The sequence below is a fragment of the Necator americanus genome, chromosome I (assembly GCF_031761385.1).
Source record: "Necator americanus strain Aroian chromosome I, whole genome shotgun sequence".
Taxonomy (NCBI): Eukaryota; Metazoa; Nematoda; class Chromadorea; order Rhabditida; family Ancylostomatidae; genus Necator; species Necator americanus.
The window spans coordinates 16,270,599-16,286,500 of NC_087371.1; the positions used below are offsets into that span (position 1 = coordinate 16,270,599).

Below are 15,902 nucleotides of genomic sequence, written 5' to 3' on the forward strand. Positions count from 1 at the left end.
CAGCAAAAATAATCAGAATAGGTAAGTGAAAATGAAGGAAATTTCGAACGAGGAAAGAAAAGTTTGTTAAAGCCATCACTCCACGAATCTGAGGTGGTACGGATTTCAGGTGGAGTACTCTTATAAGGGATAGTAGATTATGGAAAGGAGGAAGATCCTGTCCATTTCTTCCTAATTGCCATAAAAAACGGCCCGGAAGATACGGCTTCAGGCGTTCTGGCGCACTATTTTCTACAGGAAGTTCGACTGGAGCGCGCCAGCCTTGTGCGGCGTTGGATCTTCCGGGCCGTTTTTTAAGGCAATTAGGAAGAAATGGACGGAATAAAACTCCTTTCCATAATCTATTATCCCTTATAAGAATACTCCACCTGAAATCTGCACCACCTCAGATTCGCGGAGTGATGCCTTTAAACGTAAAACAACAAGTAGCAACATATCTAGCAACAAGATTACAGAATAATACTGCAGTGACTGACTAGAGAAAGGCACACATATTTGCACTGAGACACCGCTAGCGAAACGTATAATAAAATTTGAACTAATGTTGGCAAGCATCACATAGCATTGTTTTGGCGAAATGTGTTGGTCAAAAACATGGAAGGAATGGCTCTAGATTTAAAAGAGAAGCCCGGAAGAGATGACAGACTTTATAAACCAGAAGGAAAGTAAATATTGGTTCGCCTATTCAAAACAACAAACCATATGATTATGCATACACATAACCTCACGCAACAAAGAAAAAGAGAAAAAAAACTTTGAGTGAAGAGCTTGCTTAACTTGACTACGATATATTCAATTCCATAATACCTTGGAATTCCTTTCGTGATCCTATTTAAATGACTGAAACTACCATAAGTGATATAATACAACCTATCTAGCTCTTAGAAAAAAAATTGAAAGAGCAAGCCTATCCAGATTAATTGCATAAACAGGAGGTCCCAACACGAGCACCACTCCTCAGTCACCATACGGAACCACCCAGCGTTTGTCATAATCTTTGACAAATTTCCTGTCAGGGACCAGAAATACTCTAGTTCCATTTACATAGCAGGTAACAACACCTTTGTATGCCGATGACAGGCCTGATAAATTAAGAAAGAAAGTAAATATCAGTCCGTCTATTCACAATCACAAACAGTATAATTATGCGTAAACACTACTATATGTGTCATGAGAAAAAGCCCACATTGGCACACACACGTCGCGCTCAGTTGAAGAAATTCGGCATCGACCATGGTTTTTCGTTTTGAAGGATTGCACTAATGGGTATTGCCGAAGCAATCGTTACCCTACTGGAAGTCCTTCCTTGGCATTTGCCACGTGACACACAGTTGCACGGTGAGTTCAATTCGGCGCAACAAATTATCTTCCACCCGCTTTCCGCTGTGCGTTTGGCACGTGGTTGCGCGTGGCGCATGTCGGAAAAAGAACCATTCTCGAGCTGGAATGATTATGGATCAATATTATACTGCAGTAGTCGAGCGTATCTTTCCCCTGAAATAAGCTACACACGCTGTTTTTGTGAATGCTTTAACACTTTCTTCGTCTCTACGAAGCACAAAGTAGTAAAGGGCAGACTAAATTCGTGAAGAGCTAGAAGTGATTCGCTACCAAAGGCGTGAACCGAAAATTGGTGCGAGTGTACATGTTCGATTGGTGTTGTAGTCGATTCTTACGCTAGATAACGCTGAGGATCAGGACGCATCGACCCAACCGCCGTCCATCGGACGATCTCTAGCATGCGTGACGCCAGAAATCCTCCGTTAAAGAAGGTAAATTACTCGGTTCGCTGCAGTTGCTCTAAGCATTTTCTTGCTGGAGAATTTTTCGATCTTCCAACCGCGTAGGGTTTCATCATACATATGATATCTAGTTGATTTAGGATGTGCTGTATTTCTTCTTACTAAATGTGTCGTCCGGTTTTATGCTTTCGGCAGCACACAATGTACTGTATTTTGTGCTGGATATCAAGACTCCCGTAATCCACTTCCTCCATCACTTCTTCACGTTTTCGTTTATGATGCTGCTGTACGCGCTTGGATGCATACCGAAAGGATCACTGTCGATAGAGGTCGGGACTTTTGTCTATTCATTTTTTTTCCATCTAATCCATAACTCCTGCGGTTCAACCTTTGTACTTCACAAAAATGTGTTCCCAATTAAGACTATTTGCAAGGTAGATAGTTGAAATCCAGATCAGCAGTTGCTTTTATATTGATATTTTTCATCTTTCTACCTTTCACTCGTTCCAAGAGTATAGATGATCCTGAAGGAATGGCTGATGAAAATCAGGAACAGTAGAACGTTACTCTGTAGGGTGCAGTCAAACGGTGGCTAGATGAGGACACACACACGATTGCCACTTAAAGGCAGCAAACCGCGAATCTAATGTGGTGAACGAAAACGCGAGTAATCCAGAGATGGGCTTGTAGATTGCGGAATCAGGTGTGATTCATCTCTAGCTAATCGTCATAAAAAACGGCATGGAAGACGCTATTTTCACCGAGGATTTCAGTTGCGGCGCGCCCCCTTGTGCACGCGCCGCATCCAAATGCGAGCGGTCGAAGATTAGTGAGGTTTTTTCACCAGCCTATTCAAGTAAATATAACCAATAGGTTGCTGAGGGGACCGGAACGTGTACATAGAGGAGCGTTCTAATGTATCTCGTTGGAGCTTAAGCAGTTCTCACGCCATTTGCTACGACTATTAAAGGCATCACCCCACGAATCTGAGGTGGTGCAGATTTCAGGTGGAGTATTCGGGATGGGAGACTACGGAGATGGAGGTGATTCCGTCCATTTCTTGCTAATTGCCGTAAAAACGGCCCGGAAGATGCGGCGCCGCACAAGACTGGCGCGCTCCAATCGAACCTCCTGTACAAAATGGTGCGCCAAAACGAATGAAGCCGCATCTTCCGGCCGTTTTTACGGCAATTAGGAAGAAATGGACGGAATCACCTCCCTCTCCGTAGTCTCCCATCCCGTATACGAATACTCCACCTGAAATCTGCACCACCTCAGATTCGTGGGGTGATGCCTTTAAGGAGGGATGAGGGGAACCACTGCTGATCTCGCAGTCTACAACCCCACCTCTAGCTTTTTCTGCGAATCCCCTCACCACCTCATATCCGTGATGCCTTTAGGTAACGGAAGACCATATCAGCTGACTGCAGTCTCTATGCACCGTTAACCACCGCGCGGTAGTGACAGTTGTGGACAGGTCCCACTTTCAAGTCCCACTTTCTCTCGCTTGCAACAGTGCCAATTCACCTTATCGACCACGTCCGCTCAGGTTTTTTCTTTCAAATGCAGTAACAGTGACACGGAGACAACATCTTTGAAAAAGGATCGATATGCAGTTCCATGATGCCAATTATGATAGTTAGTGTACTGGCTCCACAAAAACAAAGGTTTATGTCGAGGAGTAGAACTGTTTCGCGATTAAAGCCAATCACATTGTTCAGGAGTTCAAAATTCCCGTATTTGCCAAGTTCTGCGAGACGCTCTTGTCATCACTAGTGCACTCACAACATAGACATGGTGAGCTGTACTTAGTCAGGTATGTCTCTTAATCCTAATCCAGACACATTAGAGCGAATTTGCAATATTTAAGTTTGTGGTCAAAAATTGCATCTGCAGTATCTACCGGGATTAATGATCATAACAAATTTTGTGAGGCGATTACACCCATCTTTTGTTATTTCCTGACATATTACCAAGCGATCTGAACACCCATACTTTCTCTGTCGTACATTATTCAGTAGAAGAAAAGAGTAGCGTTGGTGCAATAACAAATACGTAATTTTCCATACTCTTACTACTTATTTAAAGGCAGCATACCACCCCAGGTATACGGGGTCGTAGATTGTGGAGACCGGGGTGGTTTCGCTCATCTCTTCCCGAATCACTGCACGCAGCCGGCCCTTGAATGCTGTTTTGTACGATGCCTTCTATTGCAGCGCGCCATCTTTGCACGCGTGGCGTCCCATATTGCCTATCGGGGCAGTTCGAATTGATTCTCGACGAATCGCAGGGCGGAGGCGGCGCAAGGGGTGGAGCGTTGCAATAGATGGCATCGTACAAAACAGCATTCTGGAGGCGGCTGTTTGCAGTGATGCAGGGAGAGATGAGCGGAACCCCCATCTCCTTAATCTACGACCTCGTATACGGATACTCCACGTGAATCCGCACCACCTCAGATTCGCGGTATGCTGCCTTTAAAGGCATCACCGCACGAATCTGGGGTGGTACGGGTTTCAGGCGGGTAATGCCTATACGGGGTCGTAGATTGTGGGAAAGAGGGTGATTTCGTTCATCTCTTCCTGTCTTTCTTTTTTTTCGGACGACGGCTTCTGTTGCAATGCGCAACGTTTGCACCCCCGCTCCCACTTTTCCTCCCCCACCCCTGCTATTCGTCAGAATGGGTTTTCGACGAACCACAGACAGGAGCGCGCAAAGGCGGCGCGATACAATAGAGGACGTCGTAAGAAACAGCGTTACGGGGTCGTTCGTTTGCACTGATACAGGGAGAGACGAACGGAATCGCCCTCTTCCCCACAATCTACGACCCCGTATAAGCACTACCTGCCGTGATGATCCATTCCAATTGTAATATACTTTGTTGTTGAAACCAATTTTATGACTAGAAATAACATTTTATTTTTTCAACATTTTTTTTCAGAATCTTTGATTTCGTCTTTACTTTTACAATCCTTGTTCTCGGAAAGAAGTTGGTTCCTTCAAGGGCGCACGGGAACCCACGACCTAACCTTATGGTTCGTTTTTTAGTGTTCATGAATAACTGATGACTGATAAGTCTAGTTTATTAGTTAGTCCTGGGATTAATTGAGAATCTTTGAGTTTTTTCTTCGATTCTTCACATATTGTTTAAGCGTATGCAAATTAGTATGCCTGTCTTTTTTTCCTTAAAATAAGCATTGAAGATAAGCAAGGATTATGACTAGGGATTTGTTGGATCGCAGCTATTGGTAAGAATATCGGTTTTCCTTTTCTTTGATCTCTTTTATCATATCACCTATTTGCGTCACTCAACTTACAGTTTTGTAAGTTTTTGTTTTGCATCAGATCGTATAAAATCATCGTTTATAGATCCCTTTGGCCCTAGCAGCTTCTCTTTCGTGGCTAGAATTCGGCCAACTCGAGTTTTCCACTACGTCTTTCATGTGTGCTCCCCCACTGGCGATTGCTAGAGCATTTTCACTTCTGACTATGCAACAGGCATATGTTCGACTCAGTGAGGGTACCACAGCAGGTGGGAAAAGTCTGTGTATCATTCACATTGATCAGGGTCAGAATTAATTTTGTCATTTATGAATTTCAATTCTTTTAATTTGTGGATTCAGTCGTAGTCTTGCATGTTGCAGCACACCTGGAGCAGTTCTGTCTATACTACACAGGTTTTACTAGTGTAGCATTGTTCCTGCCAGCGTTGATTTCTTATTCGACGTCGCATGTGGAAGTGGATGCAAGCTGGGAGTCCATAGATTATGTTAGTTTACCCTTAACATTGAGCTGGGCACATTTTCCGAAAGTCGACATTTTACGAACTTCTTAATGTGTTTTCAAATATGCTTGTCCAAAATTTTATATCAGGCAAAAGCATCGGGACTAACTTCACTACTGTTCTAGGAAGATAGGAGTTTGCACTATTCCTGTTTGTGATTACTGTCTTGTTTTTATTCGTATTTAATTTTTGAAAATTTCAAAACAAAACAGTAAGACTTTCTATACTCCTGTGCTCCTACAGATTAGTTAGAGCGCAATCTCATCCAGAAAGTATGCCAATTCGGACGAATGAAGAATGTTTCGTGGTGAGATCCAGTCGTGTGATAATCACAACAGTAACCTATCTGTCTGGTTACTTTGTATTTTTAAACGACTATAAGTTAATTCTATGTCAACACAAAGGCTCTTTTGGTTTCCTTTGTAGACTTCGAACTAGCATTAAATTGTAGAGGTTTAATCAGACTGCGTTTTCCATCTTGTTGAGCGAGATTTGCTTAGAAATTAGTGGAATTTCTTCCTCCTTGACGATGTTCTTGATATTAGATAAGTCCAATATAGTTGATCGCTACACTGGCTTATAAGACTACTCATTCACATTTAACCTGTTGACAAGCGCTTGAACGTATCACTGGTGAGTGTGTGTATATATTCACGAAACTAGTGTTACACTGAATTTTCGGAGCTTAAACATCAACCCTCCTCCGCGAACTCAGAAATAACGGCCAGATTTATGAGTGTTTCATGTTTGAGGAAACAGCAGCAGTAAACATAGCGGATTTTTCATACTTGCTACAATATTTTTTTTGCAGACTTTGATGGGCCTATCGTTCCTCTTTATGTCGTGTAATCTATATTCGGATCTCTGGCTTGGACTGCAACTGAATGCACGCGCCTACGCAACATTGGATCACACCAAATATCTAGGAGCATCGGTGAGTTCCTAAATGAAGCATGATATTTCCAGCGCGGTTCATATTGGATATGTGAGAGTTCCATTGTATTAGGACTGTAGGGCTTGCAGAATACATCTAATTAGTCCTTTAATCCCTTTAATTAATCTTTGTTCCGCTTGTGATTCACTTTTTTGGAGAGGAACTTGAACATCTAGCTAAATCGACAGTAATGTTCATGTTCGTTTCGAGTCAATATCAATAAGAGCACTCTCAGCTATTTCGAGGAATGACCACATTATTAAGACAGAAGCATTTCGAAGGCGGTATATCAGAAACTGACGGTGTATCCTCTAGATAGAAGTAGGGATGCAGTTCATAGCTGTGAGCGCAAATACTCATTTCTCATTTCCCCTGGAAATTCCGAAGAAAGGCGTATGAAACAGCTTTGATGGTGCCTTTACATTGTAACTTGTCGCGATAGAACGCTGGTAATTTCATCGTCCAACATTCGCAGTCCAACTAGTTTATGGTAACTCAAGCAGGAGGAGCTCGCAACCCAACCCACACAATTGTAGACGTACGGCGTTTAGCGTTCTATTGCCCACGAGACGCTACAGGTCCTCAAGTCAGTGTAGATAGTGTAGTGCAAACATCAATAGCAGTAATTTACCATGAAATTAAATTTGTAGAAGGAAACTACTGCTATGATTTGACTCAGAAGAACAATAGTAGTGTCTTTTTTCTTGCGACTTTTCTTTATTTCTGAGAGTAAAAAGAAGTATAGTGACTATTTGCTGTTCGGATGAGCTTGTTATCGGTTGACATGTCGGTTTTAGATCGGCCAATGGATCGTTCAAAATATGGCACATCCCAATGTGATCGCATTCGGAGGGAAAGTGCTCACTATAGCATGCCTGTTCAGGATTTCTGCACGATCCTAATACCGTGACTACCATCGAAGGAAAGTAAAGCATGCATTCAGCTTACTTGTAAGATGCATATTGTTATAGAATTATTTACTACCATGCAGTAAGATATTCCTGTAGATGATTTGTTTTAACAAGTATTACATATTTATTGTTTCTGCGATATTGTATTGTCGTGGAAATCCGGAATCGTGATAGATTCAAGGTAAAATTAAAATATGGCTTGCAATTGCTTTCTACTGCTTAGTGAGCATAAAAGCATGTGTATGTGCATCCAAGCAACAACAAAACTGAAGTCAGATAAAATCCGGGCCATAACTTCAGAACAGAGTTACGAATGAGAAGACGCAGACTCATGACTCGCTTGTTTGTTTAAATAGGTGCAATCTCAAACGTTGATTTCCCAAGGGATTATTTTGTACCTAGATTTTCCGTTCTGTCATTGTCCTTTCAATAATTCTGTTGCGTCTGTGGACAGATGACATCACTGGAAGAACTGCGGTATGTGAAAGTACCCGCATGGTTTTGTGTAGCTCTCTATGTGAGAAAATGTGTAAAGTTATGTTACTTACTTGTTATTTACATACTGTAGTATGTAAATAAAGCATGTGAAATACACTGCTTTTTCCGTTTCAGTGATTTTGATATGCAGCACCCACGTACATGTTCATCGTTCGAAAAATGTGTGTTTTGGTCCGTTTCCCCACTAATGTCGAGAATCCAGTCAGGTTAATACGGGGAGTCTAGCTGTCGTATGTAGGCGCAGGAGTTACCGCGGGAAGCCCCGCCCCTCTCCCTCCATAACACTGATTCAAAAAGGTGGACTTTTCTTCCGACCGTGCCTGCAACGATGATACTATAGCATCAGAATCATACACATCACATATTGTGCTTTGTTGGACATCACCTCAATGACTTATCTTTTTTCGAATTGAGAATTCTGCCCTTAAGGACCGCAACGGATCTGCTGCAATACTCACACTTTTCTGCACAGTAGGAACTTTCTTCTCCTTTGAGCCTGCACAAATCGAATGCACGTCTCGGAACATGCGTTTCTTCTGTCATTTTGTGGATAAGCTCTCGGTTTGACGTCACTCCGACAGAATGTGACAGGCGATGGGATTCCATATGCACTTAACAGATGCTTAAAGTATGCAAAAACACATTTATTGCTCGGAGAACCTATGGCAGCATCATTGCTACCACTGAGTGAAAATTCTAACGATCCAGAATGTGTTAAAGAATGAAGCGTCTCCTGAGTGGAATATGACTGTTACTGTCACTTCTATAATGAACGATTTAACAGAGTTCTATAATTGGAAAGACATTTCCAAGACCTTGGAACAGTTGTGGGGACATTTTCGCTTTTATTTCTCAAGATAAGATAAAGAGTTTGCTAGGATTTCCAGCTGGGTTACAGGAAAAGGGAAAATGATTTTTTTTTTTCGAAAGAAAGTTGGAGCAGAAACCCCTATGACAAAGGCGAGTTGCGTCAATAGTTGCGCTCGAAGCGCTGTGGCGGACTGCAACGGTTGGGAACGCCCGTATATATACCATCATACGGGGCCACCGCACGCAGGCGAGCTGCGCCGCGCCTGATTTGGGCGGGCAGTGGTGTTGCTAGAGCACGTAATTCTCACACATATGGATGGGAGTTCCATTTCGGCTTTTCGGATAGATTAGCACAACGATAATAAGAATGTACACAATTGCAATTAGTACTACTATTTATTAGCTCTTCACGTATTATGTGCAGTATATTCTTATTACCCTTACAAATGTAAACACGTACCAAACACAAGTAATGATATCAACAAAAATCGTAAATATCCTAACAAGGAATTATGTCGTTTAAAAGCAGCATACCACGAATCTGGGGTGGTACGGATTTCAGGTGGATTATCCGTACAGGGTGTCGTAGATTAGACCGGGGTGGTTCCGCTCATCTCTCCTTAAGTCACTGCAAGCAACCGGCCCGCGAATGCTGTTTTGTACGATCCCTTCTATTGCAGCGCGCCATCCTTGCATGCGTAGCGTCCCTTACTGCCTATCGGGACAGTCCGAATTGATTTTCGGCGAATCGCAGGGTGGAGGCGGCGCAAGGGTTGGAGCGTTACAATAGATAGCGTCGTACAAAACAGCATTTTGGAGGAGGCTGTTTGCAGTGATGCAGGGAGAGCTGCGCGGACTTACCCCCGTATCCATAATCTATGACCACGTATACGGATACTCCACCTGAAATCCGCACTACCTCAGATTCGTGGTATGCTGCCTTCAAGTTCATGAATCAGAGAATGTTCTAGTCACTTCGAACATAGCTTGCTTTCCTGTGAATTCGATTTCTTTGCATTGTTTACTGCGTGTTTAACTCCATCTCCTTCTCCGTCGGAACAATCGTGGAGTTTTCGCATGAGATTATACGAGTATTGCAGCTGACATGGGCCTTTTCCGCAGATAGAGCAAGTGTGCGCATGACGAAGAAAGGTGGAAAATGTCAAATTGTGAATCAATGAAGGAGGAGGAGGGGGAGTGAAAGAGGATAACAACAAAAGACAATGGGAAATTCCAGCTTTAAAGAAAAAAGAAAAATACTCGCAATTAAGCAAAGGAGAAGGTATGAGAAGGTAAAAGGTAGATGATAGTAGAAAGGTACGCCTATAACGTTACATTCACAAAGGTAACAAACCTCTAACAGAAGTCCCAACTGGATATAGCAATAAACCGAGGTATCACATCAAAGGGCTTAAAAGCACATATTCGTGGAGAGCGCTTCATCAAGGTGAAATATCGAGACAATACTAAACCCTCACATTGATAGAACTGGACAATGTGTAAGAAATGATGTATATCGAGCATTTCAACAATATGCAGCGCCTTTGACAAGAAACAGAGCGCCGTTGACATTAAATTCACAAATATAGCAAAACTAGAACAAAAACTTCAAACTGGATATAACAGGATAACGAAGTACGTATCAAAACCGTTGAAAGCCCGTATTTGCGGAGTGTTTTAGCATCACCATCGCACAGCCCGAACTAGGATGGGCGCGCTCTAGCAACACCATTGTCCGTCCGAACCAGGCGCGGCGCGGCTCCCCCGCGTGCGGTAACCCCATATGATAGTATATATAGCGCACTCCAGCGGTTAGAATTTAGGGCGGTTCCTTGGAATGGTCCCACCTTGATTCCAACAGCCTTATTCATTGCGCCGCCTCGAGCTCAGCCGCTTACGCGACTACATCGTGCTTCTTGTCGTTTTGACCCTACTATACATAAGGGTTTCTTGGAAATTATCGGAAGCTATCCTCTAGAATTTAGATTGATCCTAGTATATGACCACATATTTTAGAGTACAAGAAAGTAAATCTCTTGAAGCCTAACTGAGCAAAGTTCAAAAAATCCCATCACTTCTTGCCGGTCATCCAGATCAGAGTTCCACAGAAGAAGATTTTTTTGCTCGTCACCCGTTAATTTTCTGCTGGAAACAAGTGTTAGTTGCTTTTGTGTTGAGTTGTTGTGTCCTATCTCGTGATCATTTTGATCAGTGCAAATGTCAGCTGTATGTTGAGCTCCGTACCCTATGATAGAAGTCCCAATGAATCAGCGTATACTTTGAAATTTTGTATAGTTGAGGTTCTTACGAAAAAAAAAATCTTCGCACAAGAAGTCCGTCTATACATCGCTTTACATCAACAAAATTAATTTGAAGTTTAGTGATGTTTGTGTTCGATATGAATTCCTTCGATCATCATAGCGTAAAGTTAGACGTCTTGACCATTACTATCTTTTATATTTCTCAGTTTTAATCCTTTAAAAATATTCTTTGCTTTTTCGATCGGTGTATAATCGTTAATTGTTGATTTCTCTGCCTTGAAATCGCCTGCGAAATCTTTAAAATCACAACTTGGGGAATCGAAATTCAAATTCTTTCTGTGGAGGAGAGAAAAAAAAACAAAGACTTCTACAGCTGGTGAGTCCGTAAATCTTACGTCGCAAAGAAATTTTGGGGATTTTCCCCGAGAGAACATTGACTAATGCAGCAATCAGCCAACAGGAGCCGCAGCAGCAGTCTGTCAGCAACTAACAGCGTTGTGGATATTGCCTAGTGTAAAGCCGTCTCGCATCACACATAACGCAACCAAAACAAAGCGCTCAACATGAAAATCATGTTGTTGGGGTCCTCAGAAGAAAACTATGGAGTCTTCAAAATAGTTGAACAACTCGCTTTAGGCGTCTCGGTTGTTCAATTATTTTGAAATTGCTCGGCCAGAAAAAAGACGCTTCGACTAAAGCAGGAAAAGGTGACACTTCTATGTAGCGAACAGAAATTGCAGTTTTTTTAGAAAGTACAATTTATTTTCACATTTCACAGAAACGCTGACAAAGCACTCCTTACCTGAAAATAGAAATTGAGTTGATGCGCCAACATTCAGGTGTTTGATGTGGGATCATTAATTCCACTATACAAATAAACTAAAACTAGCGACGCATCTGAAAGTTGGGAAAACTGTTCTTCATCTATCCAGTTAAATGTCGATTCACTAGGATAACACTTTGTCACAACACCGAACTAGAAAAGCTTCCAAATACTCGCCGCTAATTAGCAGAACGTTACTCGCATTCAAGATTTGACTCAGGACTGAGCATGTTCATACCGTTTATTCTCAGACAACGTGGGAGCAATCGTAACACAAGATAACGTCATAGTTTGTATACTGATCAGTGGGTAGGAACGTGCATTGACTGAAAAAGAACATATTGTAAGAAAGCCGAAGCTTCGGAGTAAATAATTAAGCTCTTAAGTAGGGTGAATTACAGATACACCGCTCGGGAAAAAGATGAAAAACATCCATTCTCTTTTTGAAACATTTTTGACGCCTCTCAATATTTAGCACTAGTATATGCTGTAGTAAGTATAAATGTGGAAAATATTATATTCTATCATAAATGAATTAAAAGTAGCAATATATTATAGTAGTTATGATAATAATAATACGAAAATAAAAATATGAAGAATAGTAATAGTAAAACAGTGTATTATTGATACAAATGTTTTTGTTTATTGTACAGCTATAGTAGAGCTTTGATGATAACTATTTCTTTCGACGCCACATCGGTTGTAGGCGGTGCGAAAGCTGCGTTGCGGTGCGCATGTGCTACACGACATTAAACTATCATAACTCCTGCATTACTGAGGTGCTCTGCCAGCGATTCTCCTACCATTAATATCCTCTTTTTTCTTTCTCTTCTTTCTTCTCTGTTTATACTTACAGATGCCAGCTTTCGCGCGTTTAAAGACTCATCAATCTAGGAGCATTCATATAAAAAAACGCATAAACCAATACCGACCTCCAGTAAATTCAGAAACCTTTCAAAAATTCCTGAGACATCTCTCTTCCACTAGCTTTTTGTAGCAGAATTATGATCATACGTTGAACTAAGAGTACCCACGGGAATGGCGCATAACGTCAGGGAGACAGGAAAGGCAGAAGAACTGGGCGTTGCTGATAGCCTGCCTCGGTTCTTAAGCGTGCTTATCTCGATTCCTGAGGGTTAGTGATCGAAAGAAGATGCGAAATCCCAGGTGCCACCATCTTTTACACTCTAACTAATGTTTCGAACAGCAACAAACAACAGAAGAATAACAGAAGTTGGGAAATGAATGGGAATAATTCCATCGAAACCTACATGGTCTAAGCATTCATTTAGGTAAGAACTGTCTTTGTTTTCTGTGAAAATCGGAAGAACATCTAGAAATGGTTAACCGTATAATTACATATTTTTACCGTCAGGCCTTTTTTATATTGCTTTTTATTTTCTTCTTTTTTCAAATCAAATCTCAAATAAAATACCGTTTTTCATCTTCTCATAGATGTGGAGGAGGAAATCACCAACGCAAGTCTTTATATCTCTCTACATATCCTCGTAATAAGAAGGAAATTTTAAAAAAATCTGACTCAAGGCGCTTCACCGCTTCATCAGGCTAATTTACTGAAGTAAACTCCCAACTCATTCTTGTTTTACTGCACGGCTACCGAGCAATTCCAAAAATGCTGGAACCGATGTAGAGACTTAGAAGAGCTTGCCTGCGGTCAAAACAGTACCTTCATCCTTAGCGGTTGTACACTGTAGAAGGGAAGCGGAATACCCGATTTCTAACGCTATTTCTTGTTCGGCTCATCACACATCGCCTTGATTTTAATGCTTCACGCAGATCCCGGGTCCTTGGTAGAGCGGCTGACTCATTCTAGGACGACTGCTCGAGCTGTGCAGCTGTTTAAATAGATGCTATTCTAGGTCGCTTGATGGTTCTGGTTGCGCTGTGGACATTAGTATGGAGTATTGGGAACAAAGTCTTTTTGCGATTATAACAATTGATGAGAAAGTTTCACCTGTAGCACTCCACAGCAACAGCGGCAGGTACCGTTAATCTGCTCTTAACTGCAGAGTTGCATTCGGAAAAGGGAGTGGCGAACAGAAATGGTTATTGTTCTCCTGAACGTGGATATTTGGACTGCCGAACATTAACTAGAATGGTCATATCCGGCACCAACAACAAATACTACTGGAAAAATACGGGTGTCGAAATTTGTGTGGGCGCTGGCTATTCTTAGAGTCAGTGTGGCAGTCGGGACGTTCTAGGTTGTAATGCAGACGGCAGCGCCACTGCCGCCGCAGCCCCTCTGGCATCACCGTCGTCGAGTGAGAGGAGGATCGCCCACTGCTCAGGGCGTCATCCATTCATTCACACAGACTCACCAGTATTCACTTCTCACCTTGCGATACCTTGATATAACTGGTTATCACTTAAACTGAAACGCTCCTCTCCATTGTGGCTAACGTGACTGAAATGAATTTTGAATTAACCGCCGGTTGATTGCCGACCCGACTTACTTCGGCTGTTTCACGCTCTACTTAGAGTGTATAGAGTGTCGATAAATTTTGAGCATACTATTCTTGTTTAGGAGCACTTATTTCTTCGTAGCTTTGTCTGCTGGCAAATTTTGTCCAGACATGCAGATAATCGAGTTTACTAACTGCCGCTTCGTTATTTATTTACTACTATAGTAAGGATGTCACCCTTCATTGATAATTTCATCAACATTTTAAGCCACATTTGGGACATTAATGAGGTGAGCGTACCTTTCGGTTATTGAAGCTCAACGATTCTCATAGGGCAAGTCGTGGGGAGCTGGGCCAAAGCATTTTTTGTGAGTGCCCTGAGGGATTTTCTTAACCTCAGGGAAGGGACTGATTAATCATAGAGTATCTGGAAGTACCTTTCTCCTTTTTGACTTCTGTACTGTTCTTCTCTTTTTAGCTAGGCAGTAATGTATCGACAAGCTAGAAGAGAATACAAAAAATCCTTATATTCGTATATGAAAGTTGAAGTACTCTAAGACTCTAGATCTGCATCTAAAACAGCCTCGCTTCTCACTGAACCAATTCCTGTAGGTCCTCTCAATTCGCAGGCCTATTAAATGGGTAAGCAAACCAGAAGTAGGAATGAGGACGACAATTAGATTTTTTGCGATTCTTTTCAAATGCATTCTTATCGAAAAACTAAACCTTGCTAGGAATTGGGCAACATCCATAAGTCCAACTGAAGACCAGCTAAAAAACAGCGCAAACAGTGCGAAATGCGCAACGATACTCGTCTGTTTATACACGTTGATACGCCGATTTAACGTTCGGCGAGTGACCGAACCCGAGCTCGGACCCGTCGAGGTCGACGCTGGACGCGCTGGCGCTAACGATCTGCGGAGGCGTGGTTTTGGTGTTTATTTCTTCTTTTTTTATCCTGTTTTCTTCTCTGCTTAGTTCGAGACTGGAGTAGGTTGCAACTATGTTATAGATCACCGCAGGGGTGACTTGGCTTCCCTGCAAGGTTTTTTTTTTTCAGGAAAATGATTCTTTTGCCTCACATGGACTTGGTATGCAAGAAAAATTAAGTAGCAATAATGAAAAGGATAGACTCGTTATTGTGACATTGGGAGGTGGAATTCTTCAAGAGCATTTTCTTCCCAGAGTGAAGTCATTTCAGACTGAATCCACTCAAGCAAACGAAGTGAACTGGTGGATTGTTGTCCAGTAACCTGCGTCATACTGTCACTCATCTGCAGTTATTATTCGTTAGATCATGAGAGAAATAACACCAGACGTGTTCATTCTCCGTTGCTTGAACTCAGATCACTCACTATCAATCAACAAACAGCGTCGGCGTTCACAATAGCGTTCCAGGAATCCTCACCTCGTCGGGGGTGTACCCCACCTATTTGTTACACTGCGGCTTTAAGTCGTACTTTGCTGTATGCATCTGTGTGTTCTGCGTCGTTTTTTTTTCTCATTCTCTCAGCTTCGATCGAAAACAGCTCTGTGTAGACGATCTTTCTCTTAATCTTAATTGCACCTTCGTGGAGTTACAGTAGTCCTAAAATAATACTCCCTCGTGAACATACCACAAACACATACCCTACATAGTTGACAAAGAGTAACATAGTAACAGTCGTCGTGCTCGTTTTCTTCTGAAACTCATTCTAATCTGTTGGAGAAGAAAAG

General features: G+C 42.1%; 2 protein-coding genes across 3 annotated transcripts; one reads left to right on the forward strand and one right to left on the reverse strand.

Annotated features, from left to right (window-relative positions):
* Positions 1-1,262: 1,262 nt before the first annotated feature.
* On the forward strand, positions 1,263-7,359 carry RB195_005757 (uncharacterized protein; the record flags this gene model as incomplete). Of its 2 annotated transcripts, XM_064178475.1 has the most annotated exons (9): positions 1,263-1,338; positions 1,699-1,772; positions 1,883-2,071; positions 3,464-3,558; positions 4,681-4,774; positions 5,109-5,271; positions 5,384-5,508; positions 6,335-6,457; positions 7,255-7,359. In XM_064178475.1, the coding sequence occupies 9 exons, from the start codon at positions 1,263-1,265 to the stop codon at positions 7,357-7,359; spliced, it is 1,044 nt and encodes a 347-aa protein (XP_064035518.1). The 2 variants fall into 2 exon arrangements, with proteins under 2 accessions (XP_064035518.1, XP_064035519.1); XM_064178476.1 differs by lacking the exon at positions 1,263-1,338 and having other exon boundaries at positions 1,740-1,772.
* Positions 7,360-8,073: 714 nt separating this feature from the next.
* RB195_005758 (uncharacterized protein) lies at positions 8,074-8,472 on the reverse strand (the record flags this gene model as incomplete). The annotated part of the gene is made up of 2 exons (XM_064178477.1): positions 8,074-8,186; positions 8,325-8,472. The coding sequence occupies 2 exons, from the start codon at positions 8,470-8,472 to the stop codon at positions 8,074-8,076; spliced, it is 261 nt and encodes an 86-aa protein (XP_064035520.1).
* Positions 8,473-15,902: the final 7,430 nt, after the last annotated feature.